Source organism: Erythranthe guttata, chromosome 10 (genome assembly GCF_056151865.1).
Source record: "Erythranthe guttata isolate IM_541 chromosome 10, IM_541, whole genome shotgun sequence".
Classification (NCBI taxonomy): Eukaryota; Viridiplantae; Streptophyta; class Magnoliopsida; order Lamiales; family Phrymaceae; genus Erythranthe; species Erythranthe guttata.
This window is the reverse complement of record NC_142542.1, coordinates 13,394,490-13,415,837: the sequence shown is the minus strand read 5'-3', so window position 1 is coordinate 13,415,837 and position 21,348 is coordinate 13,394,490. Positions and strand designations below refer to the sequence as shown.

The window sequence follows — 21,348 nt, the reverse complement described above, 5'->3', positions numbered from 1 at the left end:
GAACTTCTTTACCTCCTTTCGAGAGTTGTTTTTCACCCCAACCATCAATGTGAGCCTGCACCCGATCACGTATGAATCCAAAAATGGCCGCCTTTGATTTCCCCATGGCAAGTGGCATACCGAGATATTTCTCGTGGCTCTCCACGATTTGAAAACCCAAGATATTGTGAATAATATTTTTGCTCTCATGCGGCGTCATAGGACAGAAATTCATGGTCGAATTACAACTTGACCCGATGCTAGTGCTATGGAGGGTCTGAGCATTCGACGGTGTTGCTTTGCAGAAAACGATGGTGTCATCTGCGAAGCACAGACTTGAAACACTTGGGGTGGTAGGGGCGATTTTAATTCCTTGGAGAGATTCATCGTTTTCGGCTTGGCGGAGCATAGCAATGATAATATTCTTTGATAATATTTATTATTTCAATCGTAAATTTATCATCCATACTTCAATGATTTTGATTAAAGTTACAAAAGAAAATGAATAAACCTAAAACTTTCATATTTTTTATTTTTCAAAATTCAAATTGTATCATATCCAAAATCTTTATTTATAAAAGTAAAATAGGACAACCTAAGAAATTCTAATGCCATATCTATATATATATATTTTAAATTAATTATTAGTATTTTTCTTATGCCCTATTTCCAACTTTTTTTCTTTAATGACTTTCATAGTAAATCATATTTGTAAATTTGCTAACAAATTCATAATCCGTTAGGATATTGTGTTTTCTTTTATCTTTTCTTTTCTCTCTTATGCACATCAATGTGAATTTATTTTTCTAATACAACTTGGTTATCATATATATTTAAATTTTCTTTCTTTTGCAATTCATGCATCGCACCTTCTCTTAATTATTCCAGAGCAACTAGAAAGAGATTACCGGGAGAATTGCTAGCATAGTTGAAATTAGCACATAAGTCATGAATTTCTATATCTCAATGACTTATATTTCTATCATAATTTTACTATACAAACTCCGACTCTACTGATTCAAGTTGCATTTTGAAGGCAATAAATAAAGGTACAACTTTCATGATGATCGCGCGAATCAGTACACGGTCAAGTTTCCTTTAACGACTAACTCTTTTGGCCATGGGAGAAGATCTTTGGAGAAGAGTTTTTTCGTTTAGATTATGGATTGAGAGATAATTATCGGAACAAAATGTGTATATGTAGTTTATTTGGCATATGCTAGATGATTTTGATGGAACCCTACTTATCACATATATACACCTAAGGTTTCCGGAGTCAATCTCGTATAGGATTTTGCTTCATTCTTAGATGATACATGCTCCACAAGTTTCGTGATCTCCAAGATTTGATCTTTGAATTCCTAAATTAACCGTTTGGGGTTATTAGGCAGAGATGGGCTCATGAGTAATCCGACCTGGGTGTGGCCCAAATCCATGATTTGCTCGGCCTAGCTTATATGTTCTAGCTCATCATGCCAAATCAACCCCCATCACATGTCTTTAGTGATTAAAATTTTTTTGTGTAATCAATATAAGTTATGAATTGCGCTATCTCCAAATACATTTATTTTGACCACAAGACTTTTATATGGATTTGGATTGCATTGATTCAAGTTGTATTGGAAATAAATAAATATATTCTTACAACTTTAATGTTTACCATTTTCAAAATTCAATATTTTATTTATTAAACTGCATTTTGAGATAAATCATACATAGGTCGTGATTGCACCATTATTTTATTTTTATTTTTTTTAATGTTTTAACTATTAAAAATATTTTAATATATGACATTAGTTATAAAGGGAAGGATGAGGGACTTCATGCCAAACTAAAATATGTGTTGTCTTAATTTATGGAAACGTAAATAATATGTTTTTACATAAATTATTTTAACAAATAAATAGTGTTGTCAAAACCAGACCGCATCGACTGGTATGAAAGATTGGGCCGTGATTCAGTGTTTGGTCCAATCGATTGAAATAAAAAATCAAAATAGTCAAAATATCAGGAGAGATGCCAAAAAAATTAGATTATAGTTGTTCATCGAGTATATTAGCGATAATCACGGAGTTGTCATATATTTGCTTTCCTTGTATGTAAATATTGCCTAGGTTGTAGTTGTAGCAATCCCATAATTTTCTCCCGTGATTTATTTTTCCCTGATTTTTGGATTGTACATAATTGTACACAGGCCTTTATAAGCCACATTCTCTCAATGAAATAAATCATCATTTTCTCCTATAATTATCTTATTATTTTATTATGGCACCAGAGCCAATCGATCATCATTCATAAAAAGAAAAAAAAAAAAAGAAAAAAAAAAAAAAAAAAAAAAATTTCTTCTGCACAGTACCAACACATCTCTTGTCATGGCTTCAAGTGATAACAATAATCCCACATCTCCCTATTATTTACATCCATCTTCTAATCCAGGTACCTCCCTCACCCAAATTAAATTAAAGGGTGACAATTTCTCTTCTTGGGAACAAGCCGTTTTGTTGGCCTTAAAATCTCAAAATAAAGTTGGGTTTATCGATGGTACGATTCCTAAACCAGATACAACCGATCCCAAATTTCTACCTTGGGAAATAGTCAATTCTATGTTGTGTTCTTGGATAGCCAATTCACTTGATGATTCCATACGTGCTACTGTCTCTCGTCTCTCCAATGTCAAGATATTGTTGGATTGTTTAAAAACCCGGTATTCTGTTAAAAATGGCCCGAAAGTTTACAAACTTTGGTATGATCTCACTCTAACTAAACAGTCTGGCACAACTGTGATGTCATATTATACAAAATTCTTGGGTATGTGGTCTGATCTTTCAAATTTATCTCCTCTAGAGTCTTGTACATGTGATAAAAATTCCACTATAACATCTTGGTTTGATAACCTCAAAACCTACCAATTTTTAATGGGTCTTGATGATGCTTTCGGTACTTTGAGAACTCAAATTATTAACATGGAGCCACTACCAGATCTAGATCGTGTATATGCCATGGTAAGCCAAGTGGAAAGTCACAAATTTGCTATCCAACCACTTGAAACTCAGCCTCACCCCGTTGGTTTTGCCGTATCTCATCGGCCAACCACCACTGATTCATCCACTACTCGTGCTCTTGGACAGCAATATGGCCACCCATTTTGTACATATTGCGACCGACAAGGTCATACAATTGATCGATGTTGGACGCGGCTTGGCATTTCTCCTTCTCCAGGCCGCGGACGGGGACGCGGGCGCGGGCGTTCATCTTCCTCGGGTCAAGCCCGCTACCAGAACAACACCACCCCCGCAGCGTTCGCAGCAGCAAGCCAATGGCCTGTAGCAAATCCATCCGGTTCCACCACGTTGGCTCCTACACCAACAACGTTTCCCGGCTTTACTTCTGATCAGATCCAACAGCTTCTTGCGCTCATCACTCCCTCCTCCGAAGGTGCTAATATGTTTGGTAAGCACAATACAATTTGGCTTATTGATAGTGGTGCATCTCACCACATGACGGGAAATATATCACTACTTTCACATGCTCGTGACATTGCACCCTCTCCGGTTGGTCTACCCGACGGAGCTAATGCATCGGCTATCAAAGAGGGCTCTTCTTTATTGCAACCTGGTTTAATCGTAACCAATGTGTTATATGTGCCGAGTTTGTCCGTCAATTTAGTTTTTGTTCGTAAGTTGATAGCTGATTCTCGTTGTCTTGTGATTTTTACCGATGACTATTGTATATTACAGGACCGCACATCGGGGAGCCTGATTGGACTGGGTGAGCATCGTGGTGGGGTGTACTATTTTCGGCCGGTGACAAAGGCAACAGCATCTGCCGTTCAAGTATGTGACAAGTATGACCTCTGGCACCGTCGGTTGGGGCACCCTTCCTCTAAACCTATGTCTCTTTTACGTTTCGATGGACAAAAACTATCTTTGCCTGAAAAACCTTCCCTTTGTGATATTTGTTGTCGTGCAAAGCAGAATCGTTCTAGTTTTCCGAGGAATATTAATTGTGCTACAAATATGTTTGATTTAATTCACTGTGATATCTGGGGACCTTATCGTTTTTCTACCCATTTTGGTGCAAAATATTTTCTCACCATTGTTGATGACTTTAGCCGTGCTGTGTGGGTTTACCTAATGTCTACTAAACGGGCTGCTAGTATTTTATTACAACAATTCTGTGTCATGGCCCATAACCAATTTGGCAAAACTGTTAAAATCATTCGCAGCGATAATGGAATGGAGTTTGTATCTAGTTTTATGCAATACTTTTATCAAAAGCATGGCATAATTCATCAAACTAGCATTGTTGATACTCCGCAACAAAATGGGCGGGTTGAACGGAAACACCGACATATTTTAAATGTTGCTCGTGCCTTAATGTTTCAAGCGTCGTTACCCATTGAGTTTTGGGGTGATTGTGTGCTAACCGCATCACATCTTATAAACCGAACACCCACACCTCTCTTGAATGGCCTAACCCCACATGAAAAATTATTTTCTACCCCACCCTCAAATTCTCATATCCGTATATTTGGTTGCTTATGTTATGCTCATTTTAAAGATCGTACTAGGGATAAGTTTGCTCCGCGAGGTCGCCGGTGTGTCTTTCTTGGGTATCCTTATGACAAAAAGGGGTGGAAGGTTATGGATTTGGAGACTAATCGTGTATTTATCTCACGTGATGTTGTGTTTGACGAAAATATTTTTCCTTATGCAAATAAATGCTCTGAGGTATCTTCTTCTACAACTCCTCTGCCTCCTCTAATTTATGATATTTATGAATCTGAAAATCTCGTAGCACCACCACAAACGACAGGGGGAGTTCCCTTACCCCAGCACGAAACCGCATCGTCACCTCTTGACATTCACATTGAGCAGCCATCACTTATGGAGCCCAATTTGGGTCGTGGGCATCGGGTTCGAAACACTCCCGCTCATCTTAAGGATTTTATTTGTCACACGGCCCAACTCATTACACACCCCACTGCGTCTCTTCCTTCCAAAGGTTCCTCAGGTACGCGGTTTCCTTTGGCAAATTATATATCCTGCAAGAATTTTTCTCATTCACATACTCGTTTTCTTGCTGCCATTACTGCTGGGGTTGAACCCCAATCTTATTCAGAAGCAGTTCAGGATCCTAATTGGCGCGATGCTATGAACGTTGAAATTGATGCTCTCGAACGCAACGGAACTTGGACCATTGAAGATCTCCCTCCCGACAAGAAACCTATTGGTTGCAAATGGGTGTTCAAGTTGAAATATAACTCTGATGGTAGTCTTGAACGATACAAAGCTCGAGTTGTGGTACACGGTGACACTCAAGTCGAGGGCCTCGACTATAATGAAACGTTTGCCCCGGTTGCCAAAATGGGAAGTGTTCGTTTATTTCTCACAGTGGCAGTTATTAAAGGTTGGGAACTGCACCAACTCGACGTTAATAATGCCTTTCTTCATGGCGACTTGGATGAGGAAGTATATATGCGCTTACCTCCAGGGTAATATTCTTCTCAGCAGAATAAGGTTTGTCGTCTTCGAAAGTCATTATATGGTTTGCGTCAATCTCCTCGAAATTGGTTTGCTAAGTTGGCCAATTCACTTCGACGATATGGTTTTATACAGTCGCATGCTGACCATACTTTGTTTACTTATCGCAAAAATAATATTTTTTTGGCTGTTCTTGTATATGTCGATGACTTGATAGTGGCTGGCAACAATTCTCATGCTTGCACCCTATTCAAGAAATACCTAAATGATTGTTTCAAACTGAAAGATTTGGGGCCTCTTAAATATTTTCTTGGGATCGAGGTTGCCCGTAATTCTTCCGGTCTATTTCTTTGCCAACGTAAGTACACACTCGATATTCTTGCTGAGGTTGGCCTTGCTGGTGCTAAACCAGCCACAACTCCAATGGAGCAACACCACTCTATAGCTCGTGCATCTGGTCGTGCTCTTCATGATCCGGGCCGCTATCGACGTCTAGTTGGTCGACTAGTTTATTTGACGATTACTAGACCGGATATTTGCTACGCAGTCCACATCTTGACACAATTTTTGCATGAGCCTCGTCAAGAGCACTTGGACGCCGCCTATCGTGTTGTTCGTTATCTCAAAGGATCCCCCGGTCAAGGTATCCTTTTACGGGCTGATAGTTCTCTCCAATTGTTTGCTTTCTGTGATGCTGATTGGGCTGCATGCCCACTCACACGTCGTTCACTTACAGCCTATTTTATTCAACTTGGGTCTTCCCCGATTTCATGGAGAACAAAGAAGCAACCTACTGTTGCCCGATCCTCTGCAGAAGCTGAATATCGTGCTATGGCTGTCACTACGTGCGAACTTACTTGGATCAAATCCTTTCTTGCATCTCTTGGCGTATTTCACTCGCAACCCATGAAGCTATTTTGTGATAATCAGGCCGCTCTACATATTGCGTCCAACCCGGTGTTTCACGAGCGCACTAAACATATCGAGGTTGATTGTCATTACGTTCGAAGACAACTACTTGCCGGTTCTATCTCTACGGCTCACATTCGCACTGATTGTCAACCCGCAGATTTGTTTACAAAAGCTCTCGGCAATCAACAATTTCACAACTTATTGGGCAAGTTGGGTGTTCGAAATCCTCACTCTCCAACTCGAGGGGGAGTATTAGCGATAATCACGGAGTTGTCATATATTTGCTTTCCTTGTATGTAAATATTGCCTAGGTTGTAGTTGTAGCAATCCCATAATTTTCTCCCGTGATTTATTTTTCCCTGATTTTTGGATTGTACATAATTGTACACAGGCCTTTATAAGCCACTTTCTCTCAATGAAATAAATCATCATTTTCTCCTATAATTATCTTATTATTTTATTAGAGTATAACAACGATTGCGAAAAGGGAGCATTGAAATAGTCTTAGCTCCAGGACTAAATCGGGTATAAAATTGGGTTCAACCGGATGAAGCCAGGTGACACGATTAGTTTAGGAGTTGGATCGAACATAGCATTTAGGCCAATATTTGGTCTTATATTTGTTATGTGGGCCGACCTAATAGAGTTAGCATTTAGACGAAGACTACGAAGGAAACACTCTTTGAAATAAGTCACGACAATAGTGTGAAATATTAAAGTTATTTTTTGTTTTTTTACAGTAGGTTTTTCAAGAGGCTTCTAGAGTAGAATTTAGCTTTATTTTATTCTTAAATTTCCAAGGTCATTAATTAAGTTAATTAATTAATTAAGATGCTAGAGCCTTCTATACAGTTGTATATATTAGTGTATTATCTATCTTTTGTAATCAATTGAGAAATAGAAAAGATCTTTAGCAAATTATCTCTTCAATTTTCAACTTTCTTCTTTACTCATATTTGAGGTTCAATTCTTCTTTTAGTTGTAATCTTTCTACAACGTGGTTGGTGATCTTGGGCCAGCAGTAATATATTTAATATGCTGTTAGTATATTCACAGATAGCTCGGGTTTGGCCGGAAGGGTGGAGTCAAATGGAAAGAAGATCTGCTATTGAACTTGAGGAGATACTTAGGACATCACCCACGTATAAGGTTATTAATATACACGGGAAATCAAGTGCTATAGTTAGACAAGGTAACTAATTACAAGTATACATTGTTTTTTATATCGTTCTTATGATTGATTTACACGTTTACATATTTTCTCTCTTTCTTGAATTGTCTTCCCCGTTAAACTTGATCATCTGATGTTTATACCAGGCTCAATCCCATGTGTTGCAGGTGACATAAATTTCTTTCCTATGGCTTAGAAGACGTGTTTGAGAAAGAGTTTTGAGCGCGCTTGATAAGTGTTCGTTTTGCACAACTTTTACTTATTAAATCTTCGTGTTTTGGTCTTCATTCGTCCGAGTTTTCGGCTTTATTTGTATATATTATGTTGTTTTTGTTTTATTTATATTTAAGGTAAAGATAAGCTATTTTTGCCGAGTCGAGACGATTTTGGAAGCGAAGCCGAGAACCAAACCAAACACGTGCAAAAGTGCATTCTCGCGGATTGTGGCAGTGTTTGGTATTTCAAGCATAACTTTCTCATGCGACCTCCGATTGAGCTGATTCAAGTGGATTTCGAAAGCTAACTTCAAGGGCTACAACTTTTGTGAAATGCACAATTGTCGAATTCGGGCTGAAAAATGGTCAAAACAGTGTTTGAAGTTGATGCAGAGGCCAGATCGCGATCCAGCATCACCGGATCGCGATCTGGTGGCAAATTCCAGTAGCAGCGAAAAGTTGGGGCAGATCGCGATCCGCACTTCCTGGATCGCGATCTGGGAAGGCGGTGGGCAGTTTTCGAGGTTGCCAGATCGCGATCCAAGAAGCCCAGATCGCGATCTGGGCACAGAAATCGAGCCTAGATATTTTTCTTTGATATCTCACTATAAATAGAAGGTCTCCTTTTCATTTTTCGATATCTCGATTATCTCTCGACTTCTTCTTCGGTTTTCTCTTCGGTTCTCGCCATTTCTTCGCGGGAAGCTTCGACGAGGGTTTCGACTCGGTTTTTTCATAAGCTTTTCTTTACGTTTTGTTTATGATTTCTCGTGTTCTTCATTTTGATGCTATGTTTGTAATGAACTGAGCATTTTCTTCTAGGGAAATGAAACCTTGTATATATTGATTTTGATTTCCAGATCTGTGATCTATTTGTCGTTCTTTGATTCTGTTTATGTTTTCCTGTATTAAATGCTTTCGATTGTTTGGCCAACAGTTGAATTGATTCTAAATGGGAATGAACTCGAGAGAGGATTTCTCGTTTGATTTTAGGAAAACATAGCTCGGGTTGTGGAAACAGAGACGTGATGCACCTCGGGTAGCCCTTAAGGACTTGACATAAATGCTCTCTTAATATCAGGTTCTGAACGGAGACGTCGGACCTGTGGGTAAACTCTAACTACACTGGAGACGGGGGTTAGGGTATTTTAGTGTCTGGATTAGCGAACATAAAATTGACAATAGATTTGGATTTGTAGACCTTTATCGATAGTGCACTGGTGGATTTTACTCTAGAAGCCATCACACGTCGGAATTCCTTGCTTGTACTGGCGGACCGGTGTTTTTATTTTTTTTCCTTTTGCCGTCATTTCATCCCCCATCCCTTCGTCCGTCTAAATAAAGTTTAGGATAGTATAATTACGGTACTTGGTAGATTTAGGAAATTAATTCCCTGTTGATCGATATTTGGAATACACTATTCTACAAAACGCGATACTGTACACTTGCGGTTTTTCATACGTAGGTTTTACGCGTATCAAGTTTTTGGCGCCGTTGCCGAGGATCGAACCCGGGTCACCCGCGTGACAGGCGGGAATAGTGAATTCCGGCAACGGCGCCAAAAACTTGATACGCGTAAAACCTAATCTTCGTGATAAGTGTTCGTTTTGCACAACTTTTACTTATCTAATCTTCGTGTTTTGGTCTTCATTCGTCCGAGTTTTCGGCTTTATTTGTATATATTATGTTGTTTTTGTTTTATTTATATTTTAGGTAAAGATAAGCTATTTTTGCCGATTCGAGACGATTTTGGAAGCGAAGCCGAGAACCAAACCAAACACGTGCAAAAGTGCATTCTCGCGGATTGTGGCAGTGTTTGGTATTTCAAGCATAACTTTCTCATGCAACCTCCGATTGAGCTGATTCAAGTGGATTTCGAAAGCTAACTTCAAGGGCTACAACTTTTGTGAAATGCACAATTGTCGAATTCGGGTTGAAAAATGGTCAAAACAGTGTTTGAAGTTGATGCAGAGGCCAGATCGCAATCCAGCATCACCGGATCGCGATCTGGTGGCAAATTCCAGTAGCAGCGAAAAGTTGGGGCAGATCGCGATCCGCACTTCCTGGATCGCGATCTGGGAAGGCGGTGGGCAGTTTTCGAGGTTGCCAGATCGCGATCCAAGAAGCCCAGATCGCGATCTGGGCACAGAAATCGAGACTAGATATTTTTCTTTGATATCTCACTATAAATAGAAGGTCTCCTTTTCATTTTTTTGATATCTCGACCATCTCTCGACTTTTTCTTCGGTTTTCTCTTCGGTTCTCGCCAGTTCTTCGCGGGAAAATTCGACGAGGGTTTCGACTCGGGTTTTTCATAAGCTTTTCTTTACATTTAGTTTATAATTTCTCGTGTTCTTCATTTTGATGCTATGTTTGTAATGAACTGAGCATTTTCTTTTAGGGAAATGAAACCTTGTATATATTGATTTTGATTTCCAGATTTGTGATCTATTTGTCGTTCTTAGATTCTGTTTATGTTTTCCTGTATTAAATGCTTTCGATTGTTTGGCCAACAATTGAATTGATTCTAAATGGGAATGAACTCGAGAGAGGATTTCTCGTTTGATTTTAGGAAAGCATAGCTCGGGTTGTGGAAACGGAGACGTGATGCACCTCGGGTAGCCCTTAAGGACTTGACCTAAATGCTCTCTTAATATCAGGTTCTGAACGAAGACGTCGGACCTGTGGGTAGACTCTAACTACACTGGAGACGGGGGTTAGGGTACTTTAGTGTCTGGGTTAGCGAACATAGAATTGACAATAGATTTCGATTTGTAGATCTTTATCGATAGTACACTGATGGATTTTACCCTAGAAGCCGTCACACGTCGGAATTCCTCGCGTATACTGGCGGACCGTTGTTTTTATTATTTTTGTTTCCTTTTGGCTTCATGTCATCTCCCATCTTTTTCTCCCGTCTAGATAAAGTTTAGGATAGTATAATTACGGTACTTGGTAGATTTAGGAACTTAATTCCCTGTGGATCAATATCCGGAATTCACTATTCTACAAAACGCGATACTGTACACTTGCGGTTTTTCATACGTAGGTTTTACGCGTATCAGCGCGTAGGTGCAACTACCGATTTTGACCTAATTAAACCATAGTTTTGTATTTTTAAACATTATAGCATTTATACTTGAATCTAATAGTGGGTTATTGATAAATTGAATATGAGTATTTAAATTGATATTTAGTGATGGATATTTTAGTTCAAATGATTTTTATGAGATGCTTTACAAGATAAATATCGCAATCATTTATAATGATTTAAATTAAAATATCCGATTGAACCGAGTTGCCGGCCAGTCATGATCCAGTTGGCCATTCGATTGCAAATGATTATTTAAAAGCAGAAGTTAGTGATTGTGATTTAAGTTAGTTTTAAGTTCTTATTTCTAAAAGTTGGGGGTGTTTGCAAATATTTCGAAAAATGAACTAAAATTGAAAAAGCAGGGTTAGGGGTGCTCTTAAAAAAATAGCTTAAAGCAGATTATTTTAAGAGAAGCAAAAGCAAAAGTTGATTTTGCAAACACCTAAAAACAGATTATTATAAAAAAACCCCATAATCACTTTCAAAAAGCATTTGCAAACACCACCTATATTCGATTGGGTTTTAAAAACATAACATATAAATAAAATATTTAGTAAATCTCTCAATTATTAATATACAAAAACCTTAAATTTAAAGAAATTACACGGGGAAAAGAAAATGTGTTATGTACGTCTCACTGAAGCGCGTGGACAATTTGATTGAGCAAAACATCCAACGGCCCAATGACACGCCCCAATTAATTGCACTGGATTCGAATTCGAATACACTCAAAAAACTTTGCATCACTCCCCCCTATACAATCCCGAAATAGCATTTTCCACCCACAAAACCCTAGTCAGTAAAACCAAAACCTTAGTCAAACATCTTTTTTTTTTCCTCGATTTTTTTACACACCATAATTCAACAACCCTACCCAGGAATCTCTCTCTAACTTCTCTGTTTCTCTCTCCTCTACCTCACTCTGATTTTTTTCTTTCTGCTGTTTTTCTTCCAACATTCTTCCGCCTTTATTTCCTTCCGACAATATAATTTTTTTCTAGGGTTTTCTTCGGAGCTTTTTTTTGGGGGTAAAAATGGAGGTGAATAAGTTGAGCCCTGACATGGCTGTTTTGAGCAAACAGCTTATGGTTTCCTCTTTTCTCGAGGCTGCAGCGGTTAATACTGTTTTCGCTGCTCACAAAACCCTAGTTTCCCTTCTTATGCTGGTGAATTTCTCTCTCTAAACTTGAATTTTTAACCTTTTATTTGTGTTTATGTATTGAATTGATGATGTGTGTTTCTGAGATTTTGCAATTGTGCGCAACTGATTTACTGATTGTTGTTGTGAATTTTGGAAGTTTTTGATTTTTGCGGTGAGTAATTTTGGAATGTATTAATAGCTGAAGTGATTTTGTAAAGTCAGGATTTGTTTTTAATTTTGTGTCGAATGTTTGGGGGACCGAGTTTTTAAAATCGAGCCTCGTGCATTGTGAGATCTATTGTAGTTGAGAATTGATGTTTATCTGCCTGTCTGAAAGATTAAACATTTGTACCCTGTTGTTTTGTGAAATTACTTATGGTATGTTGGAGATATAAAGGGCTAAACAACACGGGAACGGGATTTGTTATGCTTTGTCTTGGTTGAAGTTATCTCGTAGTTGTGTCGGGTTTTTTTGTCGTAGAATGTGTTTTTGATGGGGTGTTTGATTTAAGTTAAAAACGGTTGGAGGACCTTTGAAAGATAAAAGGGGTAATTAAAGACATAATTCATTTACTAATATGTAAGATTCCGAGTAAAATAGGCCTACCCGTGGCAGGGAGAATTTTTTGGAAGTAATTCATTCTCGTTCTCTTTTTTGGGTGAAGTCCGTGATGGTGCATTTAATTTGCACCAAGACAAGGAATCTTCTTTTCGGCTTCAGTTCTTGTCGTATGTGCGCTTGGTCTTTCTTTTTTTTTTTTTTTAATCTCCTCGTTTACGTTAACACAGACTTACACTTGCAATTGTCATTACTGATAGGAATCTTGTTTTAATTGGATATTTGATGAAGTACGTAAAGCATTTAACTCGAACTTGGTTAACTTTGTCGAAGTACAAACTTATCTTTCCAACTTATTTGAGTCTGGAATCGTAACATTGTTTACTTTGATGTCTTTACGTTGGGGATATTGATTAACGTTCCCCAATAGTGAATGTATTATTGTATCGCCTCTAAGATTGATTGTTACAAGCTGCTTATTAGTGATTAATTTGTATCTACTGCGATCAATTTCGCCGTTTTCTTTGCTTCATGTTATTTAATATTATTTACATAAATCCGCTGCCAATAATTTCTGCAATTAGAAAACATTTATATTACTCTCTTGAAAATTTAGAATGTTGCTTCGATCCCCTTCTCACCGTTCCGAATGATGTTCGCAGGCCGAAGCTATGCTCAACGACGCTGACGGGCTACCAGACTGGATGGCGAAACGGTAAATTCCCATTTCCCGAAACCATTTTTTGCCGTCAAAAACCCAAACAACATGTTAGTGAAAATAACGATTTGTTAAACAGGTTTCCCATGGAGGAGCTTCGCAGGGTCGAGAAAGCCGGCCCCGAGAACAAAGACGGGAGCGACACTGAGGATGACGACGAGGACGATGAAGAGGAAGTTGAGGACCAGGACGATGACGATGCCGGCGATGAGGACTTCTCGGGCGGTGAAGAGGCCGGAGATGATGACGAGGCGGACCCCGAGGCTGACCCCGCCGCTAATGGCAATGAAGGCAGCGACGATGATGACGACGACGATGATGACAATGATGGCGATGAAGATGATGACGAGGATGATGATGACGAGGATGAGGAGGATGACGAGGAGGAGGATCAACCCCCGGCCAAGAAGAGGAAGTGATGTGAAGTGGGCCCCCCACCTTAGGTGTTTGTTTATTATTATCTTATTTTAGATGGTTTTTTTTCTTCTATTGTTTGGGAGTGTTTATTTTAATAGGATGAGGTTAATTATTTAGCTTGTTTTTATTTATTTATGAGTAGTAGTGGGATTGAACTATCTTTTATCAGGATGATTGCGTTTCATTTGAGAGAGTGTAACATGCTCTGGATTATTTATTGTGTGTCTGTGACTTGTTTGGTTGGTGTGATTAGGCATGCTTTATTAGATAATTGGATCTTATTTTGTGTCTAGTTAGTCTAAATACTCCATCCCTTTCTTTTTTGAGCAAATTATTGCCAATGTGGTATGCTTTGAGCAAATTATTGCCAATGTGGTATGCTCAAACTACGAAAGAACCTTCATGTTTATGTAAATAGATTTTTGGCCCGTGCATCGCACCGGATTGAAGTAAAACTAATATAAAGTAAAGTTCAATTTAAACCACATAATTCAAGGTTCAATTAACATTGATATTTTGCTATATGTATTAATGATAATCCCAGTTCATAAGCTTTTTTTTCCATATTTTATTTATTAATTTAACTTTTGTTTTCTCAGTTAGGGTAGAAGTTTGACGAATCTTCTTATTTATCACCCATAAGACGTCTTATTTATCACCCATAAGAGGTCTCCGTAAATTTACTTCAAATCAATAATGCCATTAAATCTCAAGAGCTTATCATGAGCAACCTTACTTTTATTAATAAGATTACAACCACCCTTCAGCTATATATTGTCTTACACATCCACACGTAAAATCCACTCTTACAGTGTCAAATTTATCTATTGAATGAATGATTTTTTTGTAAGACAATACATAGTTGAGGAGGGTCGTTATTTTTATCCAAACTGGAGTTTTTTTTTTTTTTTTTTGTAATTTAGGTCTACCTCAACGAGTGACCTTAATTTGACCCTTTTTAGTGTTTCTTTGGCTGTGTTCTTTTTCTCTCCATATTGTGCGTCACTTTAGAATTTCAAGACTTCATTAAAAAAATTTATCCGATTTTACGCTAACATTACTCGCCGATGATTGAAGTTATAAAAAAGATATGAAAAGCCGCAAAGTGGTAATTTTGTCAAGGGTGAAGAAAATAAACTCGAATTTTGGTTTATTGAGAATTGTGTTTTCGACATCCTTTTTGCAATTATAAAATTGAATTCTCATGAGACTGCACAATCTTATCTCAGCAACTAAACGATGCTTGGAAAACAATTGTAAAAAGTTATATTGGTAGCAAGAAAGTCTACTTAAAGCATAAGCTTTGTTTTATATTATGGCAGAATCGGGGAGTCAATTATCGGGCAGTCAATTAAGCTACCGGATGCGGTTGAAAACACAAACAAACCACACAACTAAACCACGAATTACAGTCAAAACAAGGAGATATTATTTTCGCATATTAAGTTGAACTTCGAGAAACAACACCTTATTGGCAAACTACAAGCACTCACTGTTGCTGAAGCATCAGCAGCAGCAGTAGTGACAATTCTTTGCTTATTATTACTCTGCTCCTCCATTTTCATCCTTTGCCGAATAACCTGAACAAATGAAAAATAGTGGATTGATTCTTAGAGCACACATAAACAACATTTAAATTGTGCCTTTAATAAAGCAGCACAACGAACAATAAACAAAATTAGCAGCCTTTGCCTTCAACTTTACTGTCGACCAAACAAATCCAAAAAGTTAAGATTCATCGAAGCTGTTATAGTCATAGATTCCCTTTTAGTGGCTCAGCAATTACTATTAAACGTCAAACTAGTTGTCGAACCAAAACCCACAAGGTACAAGCACAAAAGATGACTGTTAAAGCATTTAACCTCGATGAATTTATTAGTTTTACACAAAGCACACCTTGCCATGTTGTGGTTCAATACTATCTAGCTGCTCTTCAGCTTAAACAACCTTAATCTCCTCAACAACCAACAAGACGTTCATAAACTTACGTAAAAAGGTTCGAAACTAGAGCATATAATGGCAATAATTTTTATGGAATAAACTGTTAAGATAAGATTTCAAAACTAGATTTGAATTGTTCTTTTCATACAATAAACGTGCGCGTGATAATTTATTTCCCACCCAAGAACATGAAAAATTTCTAAATGACGAGGTTTCAAAGGATAGTATCTTTAGTAAGGTGATCTCTCTAAACTAGCATAGCTTCTGCAAGAATACCCCATTTCTGATACGGTCGGCATATTTCTCAGCTATTCTTCCCGTTTAGAAGAATCATATTCATTGCAAGGTGATAAAGACTAAATCTTGTCAGCATGCTTTCACAAACCCTAGTCGACATATGTACCGATCACATTCAAAAAGTGGCTAAGTAATAGTAGATAAATGGTACAGTACTCTAAGAGAAGAACACCTTAAAGTTCAGTTTTGTCATTGCATTTTGGGCAAATTACGGCCACCCCCTGAGTTATGGTCAAATTACAAAAACCCCCTCATGTTTGGGTAATTACAGCCACCCCGCTCAACTATGTATTATCTTACGAAAAGACTCCTCCGGAGGTAGATTTAGGGATGTTAATTCGGTAAAACCGAACCGAAATTTCGGTACCCCAACATTTCACACCGTTTACCGAACTAAATATACGATTTGGTTCGGTAAATAACCGAATTACATAAATTTTATGTGAAAATATTTAAAAGGAGGGGGTGGTTGTAATTACCCAAACAAGAGGGGTTTTTCCGTAATTTGGCCATACCTCAGAGGTGGCCGTAATTTGCCCTTGCATTTTAAATAGACGATGTTAAATACCACGATTAGCATACCAACAAGAAACAGATTCAACAATGGAAAATAAAACGAACCCCTTCTACATTCACCAATTTAAATAGTTCCGAAAATTTGGAATCAAGGAAATGCACAACCAAATATTAGAATACGATATGAATACGATTGATTGATGCGTAATGTAAAACGGCATTCCATGATCAAAAAAGCAGCGACAAACGTACTTACTAAGAAGAGGGCAATTTCCCGGCGCGAAAAATGGCGAATTTGGACATCACGGAATCGGAGTAGTCAATCCCGTTTTCGTTAAAGAACTGTTCGATCATCTTCTTGACCTTCTCGGGCTCCGAGCTCTCGCACTCGACCTCGTACATATCCCCGAATTCGTACTTAACCTCGTCGACCTCCAATTTCACACCATTCCATTCATACACACTCCTCACATTTCTAAACCCACCCAATCCAACGAAACCCTCGACCCCAAATTCATCCCTCACCCTCTTCAAAACCCTAGAAGAATCCTCGCCCATCAGCTTCCGGGGTTCGTCGACGCACGATCTTCCGATTGTGGGGTCCACCTCCTCCTCGTCCTCCTCCACGCGGCTGACGCCGTTGGCCAGGACGGCTTTCGCCTTCAGGGAGACGAAGCATTTCGGGTGGGTGGTTTCCTCGTGGAAGCGGAGGCGGAGCACGGCACGCTGCGAGCTGAGCTCGGCGGCGGCGCCGTCGAAGAAGGTGTTGTGCTGGTGGTGGGTGGCGGTGTGGAATGGGGAGAGGAGGGAGGTGAGCTTCTGGTGGGCGGCTTTGTTTGGTAATCGGAGCTTCACTTCTACCTCCATTATCAATCTTGATAAAAGCCCCGTTTTTTTTTTTGCTGATTTGATATTGAATTGATTTTTTTTTTTTTTTTTTTTTTTGGGTGTGATTTGGGGGGTTTAGGAGAGGCCGATGCGGTGGGATTTGGAAGAGGGATCGAGGGAAGAGCGGTCGAAGTGCTGGAGGAGAGAGGATGTGGCGGTGGAGGAGGAGGCGGCGGCGGCGGCGGCGCGTTTGCGGGCTTCTTCGAGTTCTTCTTTGTCTTCGACTTTAACTTGGATTTTAGTAGGTTTCCGTCTCAGCATTTCGCTACTTCCTCTGTTTCGCCAAGTTTGCACAGATTCATTTGTTTATGTTTCACAAACAAATTCTAAAATTTGGGGTGAATTGCGTTTTGCACCCCAGAATTAATAGTTTTTGTCGATTTGCACCCAAACATTTTAAAATTGGCAAAATTTACCCTTGCAGTATATGTATCATGGCAAAATGCGATGCCATTAGCCGAATTAATTAATTTTGATACATATCAAAGAATCTCGTGCTCTTCATGCGGAATTAGAGATATTATATGTCGTTGAGGATATTTTTTGGAAACAAAGAAGCAGGATTCGATGGATCCGTGAAGGAGATAGGATTACGACGTTTTTCCATGCAAAGGCTACTCAGCGAAATCAAGTGAATAGAGTGGATAGATGAGGTGATGACACTTATTGAGTGAAATCAGTAGTGAGGCTAGTCAGATGCTTTCTCTCCCCTTTTCACTGTCAAAGGTAACTCAGCCATCTCACAAATGGCTCCTCTAAAATCACCTGGCCCCGATAATTTACCCGTTTTATTTTAAAAAAAATATTGACATATTCTGGGTGATAGTGTAATATCTTGTACCCTGAATTTCATTAATCATCGTGTGCTTCCTTCGGCCTTGAACTTCACATATGTTGTCCTCATTCCCAAAGTCAAAAACACCTGAGAGAATCACTGAATATCGGCCATTAGTCTCTATAATGTACTCCCTCCTTCCCCCAATATTTGACGTTTTGGCATAAATTACTTTTTCCAAATTATTTGACGTTCTCTATTTTCAATAGAGAATTCATATTTTCTTTCCTGTTTTACCCTTAGCATTAAATATTGTAACTCCTAATTTTTCCAGTCAATTTATCTTTGTTCAATAAGCATTCAATGTAAAGGTAATTATTGAAAGGAAATTAAGAAGTCACAACTCACAAATAAGAATCAATCTGACGGCAATACAAAAACGTGAAGAGGCAAAAATGAAGAGTGAACCTTTAGTAGATGGTGAAAAAAGAGTTGAAAAATTTATGAATGTTGAAGATTCTATGAATTCAGATATAGAACATTTGTTGGAAGTATTTCCATACAAGAAACCTTTCAGAGATTTTGACTTGAATGTGGTGGGAGATTGTGGATTTGATTTGAACAAATTTCCTGATGAAGGAGGAGAATCTTTTGAGGATGAAGAAATTAATAAAATAGTGAGAATAATGCTGAAAATTTATCTACCAAATTTTTATTAAAGTGTGATTAGTCAATCCCCCTTCCATTTTTTCTTTCTTTTTTACAGGCCATTTCGTGAAGAAGAGGAAGGAGGAAATGCTGCATGTTCACTTCCTTTTATATTTTGTTGTTGTGCATGGTATTTATCATAATTTAATATTTCTAATAATATTAGACCATTTACTGGGGAAGTATATCAGATTCTATTTTATCTTTTGTACATTTATCTCTCATTTATTTTTTTCGTTCTCCATTTCTTATAAATAATTTAAAAACCCATCTGCATACTCATGGATTAAAAAGTTTTACACAGTACTATTAATCACCATCAGAAAATAAATAAATTACACAGTACTGTTAAAACACATACTATTGTAATCACCATCGAAAATAAAAATTTAACCTATATACCTAAGAACATCTTGAACTAACTCAAGATCGCATTTCATTCGAGTAGGAAGCCGCCCCTCTCTTTCTAACGTTGCTTTTTTAATATGCGGCATCTTGTACTTTTGAGAACCTCTTACTCGCATAATCTCTATCATGCACAATTGCAATGTAAGAAATATACGATTGGACTTGATTGCCGGAAAAGTTTCAAATGCATGCACAACTGCATTGACAAGCTGATCGACCGTTTTAGGCGACTCCTTGTATTGTATTGATTGAATAGCTCTAAAAAATCCAAGGTCTAGAACATTCAAATCTGGAGAGTTTGGAGGTTGACGCATCAAACGAATATCAAAACCATCTCGTGTTGCAGCTAGACGAAACTCCTCATCATTATGATCGATATGTGTTCTTGCATTGTCTTGTTGAATAAATATTGGACATCTTGAATCACCTCTTGGCCATTTTTGCTTGATTGCAGGTATGACCTTTTCAATAAAGTATGACCTTATAACGTTTTTATTCACCGAAGATATTGCCTTTGTCTCGAGTGTACCGGCAACTCTATTTATACTAGTTCTTTTAGCAGCTTCTTACGTAACAAGCGGGAATACACCAATTTTTCCAGAGAAAAGCTCATTTCCTTGTTCATCAAACCTTGGTCGAGCAACAGCAACTAAAAACATGACCTTTGCAATGAAATTCTTACTTTTACAAGTGCGCAACGGATCTTCTTCGTCGGGTAATAAGTAGTAATGCTCTGATTTCTTTGTCATGTTGAACCACGTCTCGTCGATATGAACAATGTTATACATCCCGTTGAAAATTGGATCATGTTGAATGCTAGCGCTATCAAGCATAGACAAACAAAATTTCAATCGAGATATTTTATTTTCTTCATTTAAAAATGGCTTTATAGAATTTGAATGGCGTCGTATTTCTCTTGATTGTAGACGCCTAAACAATGTGCTCTTCGACGTGTTTAAGGAGTGAGCAAAAGACTGCAATGTTGTGCGTTTATGTAAAGGGACCGCTCGGATTTGATCATCGCTTATTTGTATTCTCTTGCGACCACAATTTTTTGTCCTTCTATGAGATACATCATCACACGTACCATTATTTGATTGCCGCCAAATGCGTTGAATAGTTCGTATCGAAACATCGAATTGTGCTGCCACCATTTTTGTCGCCCCTTTCGGCAATTTTCCGTTAAAACTTTTCTGTTGTAGCAAATTATATACGGCTCTACGTTCATTATTGTGTAAATGTTTTACGTTTCGTGACTGTAACGATGCTCCATTAGCATTCCCAGTATTTATGTTTTCATCTATTTATAGAATTGCAAATAAAGAAAAATAAAAAAGGCATGAGGACATGACACATAAGTTTCGTAAGACATATTGATAAAATAAAAAAAAAAATACCTGTAGTGAATTCATCTTCCAAGGATGTTTGCAGTCCCATATCCAATGGTACATCATTTTCAACAGATGGAGTAGCATTTAGGTCTAAAATTGGAGAATGTAGATTGATATTTACATCATCTACAACTTCTAAAGCAACCAAATTTAAATCTGGCAGACTCATTGATTCGTGCTCTTGTCTTTCACTCTCATTACTTATATGAAAAAGTGATACCTCTGTATTTAGATCTATTTCGATTAAAGGTTCTCCCATTTTTTTAATCATAGAAATTAAAGCAAATTCTTAATTTTTATAGAACAATTTTGGTGGGAAATACATGTATTTGATTTTCTTGAAATTTTAAATTTTATTTTATGGAGGGTTATTGAAAATTTCAAATTTGATTTCTACATGTGATTGCAATTTGAGTTTTAAAATTCTGTTCATCTTCATCACTGGTTTAGTAATGTAATGGAATAAATAATGTGTTAATTGAATTTTAATTTTAATTGAGATTAAAAGATTATAGAGACACGTAAGAAAATAGAGAAAATAATGGGAATAAGTTTTACGATTAATGAGTCAATAAGAAAATTAATAGTCAATTATGAAGAGAGAGAACTAGATAAAGGGGCAGTTTCGGTTTTTCCTATCAAATTAATGACCAGTTAATGGAATTCTTAATCCATGTGCAACTAACTTAAACGTCAAATATTAGGGGAAGGAGGGAGTAATTTATAAAATTGGGT

At 37.8% G+C, this 21,348-nt stretch overlaps 3 protein-coding genes across 5 annotated transcripts; 2 read left to right on the top strand and 1 right to left on the bottom strand.

The window, feature by feature from the left end:
* Positions 1-2,256: 2,256 nt before the first annotated feature.
* Positions 2,257-3,844, top strand: LOC148767581 (uncharacterized). Of its 2 annotated transcripts, XM_088824479.1 has the most exons (3): positions 2,257-2,415; positions 2,959-3,429; positions 3,717-3,844. In XM_088824479.1, the coding sequence occupies exons 1-3, from the start codon at positions 2,352-2,354 to the stop codon at positions 3,749-3,751; spliced, it is 570 nt and encodes a 189-aa protein (XP_088680605.1). In that variant the 5' UTR covers positions 2,257-2,351; the 3' UTR covers positions 3,752-3,844. The 2 variants fall into 2 exon arrangements, with proteins under 2 accessions (XP_088680605.1, XP_088680604.1); XM_088824478.1 differs by having other exon boundaries at positions 2,276-3,429.
* A 7,825-nt stretch (positions 3,845-11,669) lies between these two features.
* On the top strand, positions 11,670-13,906 carry LOC105956989 (uncharacterized). Its single transcript, XM_012980900.2, has 3 exons — positions 11,670-12,020; positions 13,217-13,269; positions 13,352-13,906. Exons 1-3 carry the CDS (start codon positions 11,889-11,891, stop codon positions 13,689-13,691), a joined length of 525 nt encoding a protein of 174 aa, XP_012836354.2. The 5' UTR covers positions 11,670-11,888; the 3' UTR covers positions 13,692-13,906.
* Positions 13,907-14,978: 1,072 nt separating this feature from the next.
* On the bottom strand, positions 14,979-17,647 carry LOC105956988 (adenylate cyclase). 2 transcript variants are annotated; one of them, XM_012980899.2, is made up of 2 exons: positions 16,696-17,647; positions 14,979-15,269 (listed from the first exon to the last, which is right to left on the bottom strand). In XM_012980899.2, the coding sequence occupies exon 1, from the start codon at positions 17,308-17,310 to the stop codon at positions 16,699-16,701; it is 612 nt and encodes a 203-aa protein (XP_012836353.2). In that variant the 5' UTR covers positions 17,311-17,647; the 3' UTR covers positions 14,979-15,269; positions 16,696-16,698. The 2 variants fall into 2 exon arrangements, with proteins under 2 accessions (XP_012836353.2, XP_012836352.2); XM_012980898.2 differs by having other exon boundaries at positions 16,700-17,646.
* Positions 17,648-21,348: the final 3,701 nt, after the last annotated feature.

Bases quoted from the DNA above. Each gene is read 5' to 3' on its own strand.
- LOC148767581 (XM_088824478.1), top strand. From the start codon at position 2,352: ATGGCTTCAAGTGATAACAATAATCCCACATCTCCCTATTATTTACAT. The intron at 3,430-3,716 runs GTAAGCACAATA...TGTATATTACAG, and splicing joins CGAAGGTGCTAATATGTTTG to GACCGCACATCGGGGAGCCT.
- LOC105956989 (XM_012980900.2), top strand. From the start codon at position 11,889: ATGGAGGTGAATAAGTTGAGCCCTGACATGGCTGTTTTGAGCAAACAG. The intron at 12,021-13,216 runs GTGAATTTCTCT...TGATGTTCGCAG, and splicing joins TAGTTTCCCTTCTTATGCTG to GCCGAAGCTATGCTCAACGA. The intron at 13,270-13,351 runs GTAAATTCCCAT...TTTGTTAAACAG, and splicing joins CCAGACTGGATGGCGAAACG to GTTTCCCATGGAGGAGCTTC.
- LOC105956988 (XM_012980899.2), bottom strand. From the start codon at position 17,310: ATGGAGGTAGAAGTGAAGCTCCGATTACCAAACAAAGCCGCCCACCAG.